General features: G+C 38.7%; 1 protein-coding gene across 6 annotated transcripts in view; it reads left to right on the forward strand.

Annotated features, from left to right (window-relative positions):
- The window catches only part of LOC125452090 (cytochrome P450 7B1), a 277,642-nt gene that overhangs the window by 255,156 nt on the left and 10,099 nt on the right, over window positions 1-12,387 (forward strand). For all 6 annotated transcript variants that reach the window (XM_048530069.2, XM_059645892.1, XM_048530068.2 and 3 more), the window contains 2 exons: window positions 2,029-2,235; window positions 9,429-9,607. In XM_048530069.2, coding sequence (XP_048386026.2) covers window positions 2,029-2,235; window positions 9,429-9,607 — 386 coding nt within the window. The remainder of the gene's footprint in view (window positions 1-2,028; window positions 2,236-9,428; window positions 9,608-12,387) is intronic.

Genomic DNA, 12,387 nt, shown 5'->3' on the forward strand with positions numbered 1-12,387 from the left:
GACTGAGTTACAGGGAGAGGTTGGACAAGCTAGGACTTTTTTCTTTAGAGCATAGGAGACTGAGGGAGATCTTACAGAAGTGTATAAGATCATGCGAGGCATGGATCGGGTGAATGTGCTCAGTCTTTTTTCTCAGGGCTGGGGAATCAAGGCCTAGAGGCCATCAGTTTAAGGTAAAAGGGGAATGAATACATGGGAACTTGAGGGGCAACTTTTTTACACACAGGGTGGCATGCATATACAATGAACTGCCACCGGAAGTAGTTGACTAGCAACATTTGAAAGATATTAGGAAGAATACATAGATAGGAAAGGTTGAGAAGGATACAGGCCAAGACCGGGGAAATGGGGTTAACGTTGATGGGCATTTTTGCCAGCATGGACCGGTTTGGGCCAAAGAACCTGTCTCCATGCTGTCGGACTCTATGACTGTATGAACTTATGTTCTCAGCCCTATATACTGTGCTGAGCACATAGAATGCATGAAAACCAAAGACTGGTTACAGGAAAGGAGGCTTCAGTCCATTATGCCACCCTGATTTACTGAAGGACCAGTTTGCCGAGTTATGTCTCACTGCCTATTTGCCATAAACCTTTTTTTTTCATTTTTGGATAATAATGCAAGCCCTTTTAAAAAGCCACATTTGACCTGCCTCAACAGACCCTCGAGACCGTCCATTCCAGATGATAACTACTTTTGGAACAGTTTCTTCCTATCTACTCTCTCTGGATCCCTGATACAGCATGGAAACAGAACTTTCAGCCCAAGTTGTTCATGCCGACCTGGATTCCCAAACTGAACTAGTCCCATTTGGCCCTCTAAACCTTTCCTGTCCATACCAGTCCAAATGTCTTTTAAATGTTGTAATTGTACCTGCATCTACCACTTGGTTTGGCAGCTCGTTCTATACATGCATTATCCTCTGTATGAAAAAGTTGCTCCTCAGGTCCCTTTTAAATTTTTTTCTGCTCTCACCTTAAACCATGCCCTCTAGTTTAGGACTTCCATACCCTGGGGAGAAAAAGACCGTGTTTATTAACCATTATAAACCTCCAAATGGTCACCCCTCAGCCTCCAATACTCAATGGAAAAATGATCCAGCCTATCCGGCCTGTAGCTCAAACCCTCTGGTCTCGATAACATCCTTGTACATCTCTTTTTGCACTCTGTGGAATAATCTCCCAACCTATTCTTCGCGCAGTAAAAGCCAAGCTGAACAGGGTCAGTGGCTAAATGTTTACTCTGCTCCAATTTTTTTGTTCTTGTAAACAATCCCAACTTCTCCAGCCTTTCCGTGTAGCTGAAGTTTCCTTATTCTTGGAAGTATTAATACGAACTTTTACGTCATCCTTTTCAATACCTCAGATCCTTCCTAAAGCTTGGTGCCCAGAAATGGTTGCATAACTCCACATCAAAGCAAAGTTCTCTACAGGTTAAACATAACTTCCCTTCTTTTACAATTTGTGTAATAAGTACAAATCCTTATTGTAATCTACCCAGCATTTTTCATTCGCATTGTTAACCAATATGGAAGAAGACTGATTTACATGACCTATTCAGTATTCAGTGCCGGACACAGAAAGTCATGTTACAACGGTATTTTAATGTTAGGCTAAAGCACCAAAATAATTGAATTGTTACATTTAGGAGAAGACAATTATGTGACCTTGAATGTTTCTAAATCTTTGGAAGTAGCCTGTATTGTAATTTTTCGATCCTGAAAAAGCCTTCTGGGATAATTGAATTCAACTTTTTGCTGATGTGGTAAAACAAGGCACTTATTGCTGATAATGAGGCAGATTTAACGGAGCCACATTTATTCCTCCCCCCTCCCCCCCTCCCATGTAACATTGCTTTGAAACTGTCCTCATTAAGCAGAAAATTAGACTTTAGAACCCTATTGGTCCTCATTAGCATTCACTGATCCTTGGCTGGGTCTTTGTCCTAACATCTTTTAATTAGCACACTGCAAATCTAATCAGTGTAATAAATGCTATTAATCTTCCTTTTCACTTATTTTCTTGCAGCACATCATTTTGCCTTCCTGTGGGCTGCTGTCGGAAATACAGTTCCAGCTGTATTCTGGGCCTTGTATTATCTGGTGAAAAATCCAGAAGCCCACGCAGCTGCATGTGATGAAATTCAGCATGTGTTCCAGGCAGCAGGTCAAAGAACAGGTCCTGACTTCAAATTCAGCCTTAACAAAGAAGATTTAGACAGCATGGTGATCCTAGGTAACTCATTTTTAACATACATCCCAAAAAGAGCATGTACATTTCTGACCTCCAAAACTTCAGAGAATACATTAAGCACCTAGTTTAATCAATTCTAGGTTATGCCCTCCCTAAGTATTGTGCAGATAGCTTGAATACTTTGTAAGCAATTATTAAATAAATTCAGTGATTCTAAAATTTGAGCAAGAACTAGATTTTCAACGTTATAAACCATGGGTGTGATGTTGTTAAGTGCAGCTCACTGATGGGTGAGTGCGATCACCAAGTTCATCCTCAACAATTAAGGACAAAATTTCTGTCAAGGAACGAAGCAAGCTGTTCTTTCTGGTACAAAGCTAGGGGTGGGATTTAAATGTTTGATGATTTTAGTGTTGAGGGGCTGGTGTTGGACTGGGGTGGACACAGTGAGAGATAACATGACACCAGGTTGCAGTCTGATGAAGGGTCCAGGCCCGAAATGTCAGCTTTTGTGCTCCTGAGATGCTGCTTGGCCTGCTGTGTTCACCCAGCTCCACACTTTGTTACCTCTCATAGTCCAACAAGTCTATTTGAAATCACAAGCTTTTGAAGTGCTGCTCCTTTGTCACTTTACCCGATGAAGGAGCAGCGCTTTGAAAGCATGTGATTTCAAATAAACCTATTGGATTATAATCTGGTGTCGTGTAATTTAAGCCTGACATATTGTACATATGATTGCCTACTTCCTGTTGTTAATGTTAATTAGTGGGCATATCATCTTCCTTCCTAAGAAGCAAGCTTTAGGTTCAAAGTCTCTCACTTGGCTGTCTAAAGTTGAATGCTGGAGAAAATATGACAATATTTTGTGACTTCATGTCTTGAGTGTTCACATTCATTTCAAAGGACCTGATTCTGAATAATGATTTTTAGGAATTTGGCATGATAATGAAAACAATTGAGCATACTTCGTTTCACAAACCAATGTCTCCAAATTAAGCCTACTCCATCACTCTGTTTCACTTGTGATTTTGTCTTCACTGTTAAAGATTCCTTACACTAATATTCTCCTTTACTGTGATTACTATAATGCTTTGAAAAAGAGAATTTGATTCCTTGCAGTATAAGGCCACCTTAACTAAAACATCCAGTGCAGAATGTGTTAAATCTGTATATTGGATGTGACATACATTTTGGAATGAGAAATGAAGACATATGATCCTTTTAATGTTGGGAGTCAGCAAAACGGAAAAAAAAAATCCTCTGAGGAAATGCATGATCACATTTGAGAACAGCGATCACACCTTATCTGACATTAGCTTCTAGCCTGCTTTAGGAAACCGCAGTTTGAAACTGGGATGCTCAAGAGGCATTGAAATGGAGACTAACTGCTGAAAATTATGGCATTGCAGGGTTACTAAGTACAGTAACCATGAATGCACTCTTCCTCATGTCTTTCTTGTATGTAACTAAGTGTGACTAGCTCATCTGAAAATACTTTGGCCTCTAAGTCAGATAACTGTAGATTCAAACCCCATTCCAAATGAGAACAGAATTAAATTGATACCTCAGTGCTGTACTGCATTGTTAAATGCTTGTCCTCCTCATTGATTTAAGTGGATTTAAGATTCCGTCCACATCTCTATAGCAGAAATAGATAAACTGGTAATTTACTATTTGTGGGATCTTTCTTTATGCAAACTATCACTACATTTATCCATATTAATAATCTGACTCAGCAAATAATTAATTAGATTCAATTTTATAAGATGTAAAGTATATTCTTTAATATAGAGTCTGAAATTACCTTTATGGCAGAAACACTCCAAATTATCCTTTGCTATAAGAATATTTTATGCTCCTGATGACGCTTTCCTAAAGTGTTTGTTGCAATGCATGAACTCATTTTCCTGTTTTTAGATTTGTACTGTCCCATAACAGCCCTATTTTAAATACAGAATTTTCAAAGTCCGCACCCACAGGATGTTTCTCCAATGAAAAATGCCATCCCTTAAAACCCATCATTTAGATATTTTAAACAAAAGTAACAGTTGTCTGATCTTGACACACGCCAGGAACTATTTGTAACTTCTGGCTCACCTGTCAATCACAATGCCAATCTGTCAGTTGCCGTTTAGGCAGCTGTTTTCTCCCTAATGTACTGCACAGTGACATTGGGCCCCATTGTCAGCATCATGATTGACAATTGGCTCAATGTTCACAAATAGTTTTCGGGTTTATTTTTCATTCTTTCTTTAGGATGGGCAAACCAAAAGGATTGCTTCATGGCATAGAAGGGGAAGAATGCGAATGGTTACTGAATTGTGTTTCAACTTTACTTCACTGGGCTGATAGAAGATCATAAGAAATGTGAACAGGAGTAGGCCATTTGGCCCCTTGAGCCTGCTCTCCCATTCAATAGGTTCATAGGTGATCTGACATTCATCATGTCTGCTTTCCTGCCCTTTGCCTGTAACCCTTGATTCACCTAATGATCAGAAATCTATCAATCTCAACCTAAGGTATCCACAAGGACTCTGCCCACCCCCAGCTGTCTGAGGTACAGAGTTCCAAAGAGTCTCAACCCTCTGAGAAAAGAAATTCCTTGTCATCTCAGTCTAAATTGATACCCCTTTATTCTGAGACAATGCCCACCGGTCCTAGACTTTCCCATGAGTGGAAACATCCTTACAGCACTTACCCTGCCAACCACTTAACAATCCTACATGTTTCAATGAGACCATCCCTCATTCTTCTAAACTCCAGTGAATAGAGTCCCAGCCTTTTTAATATTTCCTCGCGAGAAATCTCTCCTTTCGGGGGATTAATTTGAGTTAACTTCTCTGAACTGCCTCCAATGAAATTTTCCTTAAGATTTTTTCAATAAGGTGACCTTAAATAAGGGGACCAAAACTACCCTCAGTATTTCACATATACAGGAGTGAATGTGAAGCTAAAAAATGTTACTAGAGCATATCTTGACCACCCTTTAAGGCAATTAATTTCTCTACACTGCTTGTAACTTCCTTACCAAGCAAGAACTCTTATAAAGTGTGCATTTTGTAAAGTATCATTACCATCTTAAATGTGGCTTTCCACTATGACACTCAAAACTTGAGCAGAAAATACAGGCCTGGTGGAAGATCCATTTTTCCCAGCATACTGCTTCTGCACTGTTTTCTGTTTCATGTTGGGTAAACCACACTTTCCTGACTTCCATTAGGAATTGGAATGGACTTCTCAGTGAGAAACAGAGTTGGCCTTTAAGGTTAATCTGCATTGACTCCACCCAAGCTCTTTTATCTAATTTTATAAAGTTAGGCTTTTTCAATAGATCAGAATTACTTATTGATCCGATGACATATCAGTCTTCTTTTGAGTTATGTAGTTTAACCAAAAATAAGCAGAATTTAAAGTTTTTTGAGAAGGTTTGGAGCTTAGATTGTGGATGAGGCTGTAGACTTGCCTCCTGACCAGTGTGTTTGATTGCTGATATTTCATCACCCTGCTAGTTAAAATCAGAATGATAGGATTTTATTGTACGACCAGCCTTTTATGTAAATGTGCTGAGATTTTCCAGTAAGTTGTCACCTTGCAAAAAAAATCATTTATTTGTTTTGACTAACCCTAACTCTATTGATTAATGTCGAGGAAAAATGTTACATTCTGCTTCCATAACCCACCATTACCTCTATGGCAGACCACAACATGGCCAGACATGCTAGCCACACTACTGTACATCAGAGATGTATCAGCGATGACCACAAGATTATTCACGCCCCTAGGTATCAGAGTAGCCCACAAACCAACAACCCACTCTGCAAACGTAAGGGATCCTGTACCCACAACCAATAAAACTAATCTAATATACCATGCAAGGACTGTGAGAAACATTACCTAGGCCAAACTGGAAGAAAACTGACAATAAGGATACATGAACATCAACTAGCCACCAAGAGACACGACCAGTTCTCACTGGTCTCAATACATATAGACAAAGAAGGACACAAATTCAACTGGGACAGTCCTCCACATCTGTAATAGCAAAACCCAAACAGACATGCCAGGGAATTCCTGGAAGCCTGGCATTCCAACCAGAACTCCATCAACTAACACATTGAACTAGACCTGATATACAAACCATTGTAAAACAGAACCAGAAGTGATGCCAACCACCCCAGCAAACCGAGGCATATAAATAACAAGCAGGACAGAACACCAACACTTCACAGGAGGAGCTCTGATGATGTTACTTAGCAAAATGATGAAACGTCTGCAGTCAAACAGACCAGCTTGGTGAGCAAGACTACAACTTCAACAAGCAGAACATAACATTGTTTCCTCACTCTATCCGATAGAGTTAGGGTTAGTCAAAATGAATAGTTTTTTTTCTGTAAGTTGGCAATTTACTGAAAAATCTGAGCACGTTTTCATAGCGGGCTGATTGTGCAATAAAATCCCATCATTCTGGAATGAATTCTCCTTTTTGCTGTTTCCATTTATTGTCAGTTTATTAGCAGAGAAATTGAAAACAATGATTGTGGAGATTGACCACTGTACATTTCTAGTTGGTAGTTGGTCACTTACTGTTCAGTACTATTGAGCCTTATTTTATTGACCATTGCTTATGCTCTTTTTGAGTCTTGAGCCAGGCATTAAATGTAGAAGTAGTAGACAATGACCTTTTAAGTTTTATTGCAGTATCTGATTGGTAACTAGGCATCAAATCACCGTGTTATATTTCAAACTGACAGATTCATTTTATCCAAGTTTGCAAGCCTGTAATGGTTACAAAAAAGTCTCAAATTATTTTGTAACCTACAATGTTTCCTAGTTTTGCAACAATTAATTTATTTGAAAATTAGAAACAAAATTTATGTTGATTGCTACCTTATCAAATTTTTAGAAAGCAGTTGACTTCTGTGCAATCGACTACGGCAAACATGACAATAGTTTATAACCAGCCTCGTACAATGTTACTGACATAGTAAGGAACAAGAGACTAGCTTGTAATTTGAATGCTTTGATGCATTGTCGTCAATTGGCTTCTGTCAAGGCAGTCCATAGATTGTAGATGAGGTTGAAACTTTCACTTTAATATAATCTAGGTAAACATGTTTGTTATACAGGATTGGACCTGCAAACATTTCATAATTCATATATTTCAAGAACAAAATAAGAAACCTTTCAGAGCTGCTGACAGTGCAGCATGTTCTCAAAAGGGACCGAATGTTTCCCCCAAACTGAACATTCATCTGAATCTTAGTCTCCAATTTGCTTTGCAAAACTAAGAGTCATACTCGCTTGCTGTCTGGTTAGCCTGTTATAGCCTTTAAATGGGTTTGTTTGTTCGGTACTAGGGCAGAAACAGATGCTGCGCCACTGCACTGCATAATTTACTATACCTCTTGGTACTGAATAGAAGACTTCCTGAGCTACCAGCTGATCTATCTGTGGCAGTGGATGGCTGCTTTTGATATATCTTAAATGTGTGCAAGAAATTCTAAGCAGATTATTTGGATTGATGAGAATTTCTGCATTTTATTTTTGGGAATGTGTTGCATGCTTTAGAGAAGTGTGTCTTTTAATTTATCAACTTAAACCCCATAGGCCTGTGCTTCTCCCTTGCTGATCATCATCTGACTCATTACTTTTGGCATTTAATAATTATCATCATGATTGCTCAAAGCCAAAGCAGCCTAACCTCCCACATGTAGCTGGTACTGTAAGGTAAAACAGATTTGTCATTTACGATCTGACCACGAAAACACACTTTGTGCTCCATTATCATGATTAACTTCTGCATAAGATATGCTTGCCCAATTGTCATTTGTGATACTACATCAGCCACTGACTGCCATGCTGTAAGGGAGAATTTCAACCAATGGAATGTGACCATGTTGCTCAAGTAATAACTACTACACAGCCATTTCACAGTCGTGTGCTGTAGCCATGCGATTTTTTTTTCTCTCTGTTTCATCTGATTTCATAGGCAAACAGTAATGTTTCACTTGTCATCTATCATTTCCCAAGCACGTACTAAAAAGGTTTATACACAGTGTCTTTCTTGTGGCTGCGCACAGCATGAGGGTAGGGGGGTAGACATTTTCTCGTACGCTGCAAAGTTTCGCTGCCAGGGCGCTGCCAGTTAGAATCTATCGTGTCAGGTGCCTTGTGGCAATCCGCAATCCAGGCTTTCTCCTGGATCCGCAGTTCTACTCTGGCTTCGTCACCAACAAACCGATTTGACTCTGCCTGATTATAGTAACGAAGGCAGTCCAAAAGAATATGCACAGACTCACTGTACGTCACATTGAATCACCGCGCTGACCACACAGAGCTGACCGAAGCTTCATTCCTTTAGACAAATGCACGCTTAAGGAGAAACCTCCTGCAAGAATGCATCCCATGCCAGTTTATTTTCTGTGCGCTCTGCTACAGATTTAATGTTTACTGAAAGAACAGTTGCTGTTTACTTCGGATTAGCACTTGCAGTTTTTTTAAGCTTCCTTTCTTAACAGAGCCATGGTGCTTGGGATCACAAGTGAAACTTTCTTTATCCCTTTAATGTAGGTGACGAGTTTTGTAAATTCATATCATCTCATGTGCGGATACTCAATTTTTCTACTTTCCTATGATGATCAGAAAGAATCAAGTTGCTAAATTCTCTATCCAGATATGCTGTTGGAAAAAGTCAGTTTTGATTACAATGTGAGTGTTGCAACCCCTAGACAGGAGCTACGTGCTGATATGCATTCTATCAGAATGATTTATGCAAATTATGCACATTATTCCCACAGGAATTCTTCTTCGAACTGCCAGGATAAATTGCCGGAAATTAGCCATAAAATCTGTCGAGCAGGGAACAAAAGTTGAAGGCCACTAGGATAGCAAGGACATTGGGTTTCTGGAGCCCACTAAGATGGGGTGGCACATTCACACTGAAATGCTTTTCTAAAAGAATTTGAAAATCTGCAAGCATCATCTTTACAAGAGAATTGTACCTCTTTTTTGTGCTGAAATCAGAAAATTCTAGCACTTAATTCAACACTGAATACAGCCAATATATCATTCAAAATGCTTATAATTTTAAGGATTTTTTTTCCCAAATAAATTATGAATACAGAAAGTGATTGAGTACTTAGGTGGGTCCTTTCTAAAATTCTTGATGCTAACACTGTTTTTCTTTCTCTCTGCATTTGTCCTGTCTGTCTGTTCTTGTAATCACTTGCCTTTAGGAAGTGCAATAAAAGAGAGCTTTCGATTATGCAGTGCCTCTATGAATATCCGAACTGCTAAGGAGGATTTTACCTTAAAATTTAAAGAAGAACAGAGCATCAAATTGAGAAAAGGGGATTGCGTTGCCCTTTATCCTCAAATTCTACACATGGATCCAGAGGTTTATGAAAATCCTGAGGTATGTCGTGTCCTGCTTGTGCAGCTCAGTCTACCCTGCTGTCTTACAGCAACAACCAGGCCTTTTGTTCTAGCATTGCGATTGCTCTTTCTTGCGAAAAGAATCTTCCATCTTTTGAATAGCGTGTGGTCCAAGACCTGAAGGTCATTGAATTTAGTGCCTCAATAGAGAATATGGGAATGAGATTGAGTGGTGTTGCTTTGAAAAGGATTAACATTGAACTGTGAATTGATTGGCTTGAAGTCAAGAGAACTCTCCGCTTTGTTAGGTAAAGGATCAGTTGATGACCAGGAGAAAAATAGGATAAAGAACTGTGTCGGTAACAAATAAGCTGCACCATTTAGATAATTGTGCTGGAGCATCATTGATTCCAAAAATTCCTGTAATAGCCATATGTTGCTTCACATCACTTCATAAGGATTCTCCCTTTTCTTGATCAATTGATATGGTGCTGTGAACTTGAGATTGTGAAGCTATTGCTCCGCACTGAAGCTCTAAGGGTAATTGTGTCATCTCCCTGTATTTTTTTCTCTCTGCAGCCAGAGTTAATGAATATCAAAGACTGGAAATTAATCCACCATGGCACAGCCTTAATGTGGCTTGAGAGATTCACCACCTGCATGCAAATTAAATGCAATCAGATTCTACATTGAATTTGGTGAATTGTTGCTGGTACTAGCATTAACACTAAATTATGAGCTGAAGTTGGAAAGCAGAGATGACTGTTCCAGCAGCAGTAAACACTGCTGTCTTCTTTCTCACCATGACCTTCCCATGTACATGTGCACATGAATATATTAAATTCAGCTATTAGTATTAATGACACTTATTATTCAAGACAAAAATTTGATTTGGCCAGCATTTAATTTAGCATAATACATTCTTAGTACACTAAATCATGGTCAACTACCATTGAATACAACTGGTTAACATTGATGCAGCATTACATAAATAGTATTTCATAAATATTGTCATGAATCAACGGATTACATTGCTTGTTGCTATTGTAAGTATGTAAAGAAATGAATTCTTCACACTATCTCTCTAAAAAACTGAGACACATCTATGATTTAATAATATTATTAAATATAAAATTTAATATTTAAATTTAAAGGATAAAGTGGTCTAAAGGTTCAAATGCTGGTTGTAAACTCAGCCTTATTTAATATCACCTGAAACTTCGTAATTTACTCCCAGGAATCCATTAGTATCCACCAATAGTTAAACATGCAATGAATACCTGTTGAAACTTACTGGTGAAATTTTAATACATTTCAAATCTATGTCTAGGTGCTTGAATTTGATATAGAGGAGAGTGTAAAAATAACAGGGATCTAGAAGAGAGTGGGAAGAATGATTATGATGGTCATGGAAGGCTTTCCATCTATGAACCCATCAGACTGCAAGACTGAATTGTTCTGACCCACAACTATACTAAGTTCCTTATTTATGACAGAAGCAAAAGAGCAGGACCTTTTTAACTTGGGAAGCGGTTTCTTTCAAAAAATGTTATGGAAATGAGGACTGCAATCCTCACTAAAGCTGCAGATGCTGTATCAATTCGAATTCACAAGGCCAAGCTCTATAAATGTTTGTTTTGCGATGGCAAAGGGATATGGAGCAATGGCAGATAAATAGAGATAAAATACAAATGAATCATAATCTGATTAAATGCCAGAACTGTTTTGAGGAGCTTAATGGGCTTCTCCCTTTCCCATGAGGTATGGAACCTGAGTGATGGTCATAAGTTTATACAGTCACTTAATGAAAAATAAGCAAAACATGTTGCAATGTTTAATATAATACATCTTAGTATGGTGCATATGTACAAGGTTTGCGGTTTTCTCAAAAGAAAACGTGCATTTTTAGTCCAGGTTGCAAATCCTTTTGATATACAATATAAAACTGTACATACCAGAACACCTAGGGAATTTAATTCTGTGGTTCTTGAGAGGTCATTAGTTAATTGCTATTTATCTGTTGAGTTTACAGGAATTCAGAGTGCATGATCTTACTAAAGTTTGTTTGGATCTATCATATTTACAAGGTAGTTGTACGAGTTTATTTTGGCTGTGTAAGTTTTTTTTAGTAGGAAATGATAGAGCATGTATGAATACCTGTTTGCTGGACTCTGTTGTTTGATTTTTCAGAATAATTGCAGGTAGTTGAAATGGCTCCACAGAGGCTGGTATCCCATCATTAAGTAACACTTTAATTACACGTAGAGAGTCGTGGCCCCTGTCCAGCTCCCTCAGAGCCAGCTCTCAGAGTGAACAGAATCTCTGCCAGTCCTGTTTATATCTGTCAGCCAGGGCTCCCTGATTGGACCAGATTAACAGCCCCAATCAGGGAACTCATATTGTGAGGTCCAGCTAGCTGACCTGAGTACAATAGTAATGACAAGAGAGTCACAATGTCTGATTCTGGGAGTGAACGTACAGCGATATAGCTTATTTTCCAAGTGAGTTATTCATGGAATAAATCCTGATCCCACCTTTGTAAGAAAGAAATGTTGGGATGAATCCTGCCCATTCCTAAAGGGCGTGTCTTCAGTGAGGGCATCATGTAACATAAATCAGGAGTCCTGCTCAACACCTTCCTCCTCACCCTTTAACTCAATCCCATTAGACCAAAAAATGTCTATCTGAATAAGTAATTAACTCATTGGCTATAATTGCATGGTGGCACAGAGCTTAAATATTAATGAAAAAAAGAGAGAAAAGCAGTTGAAACATTTTGTTTTTTAGTCACCCCCTCAGAACAAGAATACAACATTACAA

Source organism: Stegostoma tigrinum, chromosome 5 (assembly GCF_030684315.1).
Source record: "Stegostoma tigrinum isolate sSteTig4 chromosome 5, sSteTig4.hap1, whole genome shotgun sequence".
NCBI classification, from domain to species: Eukaryota; Metazoa; Chordata; class Chondrichthyes; order Orectolobiformes; family Stegostomatidae; genus Stegostoma; species Stegostoma tigrinum.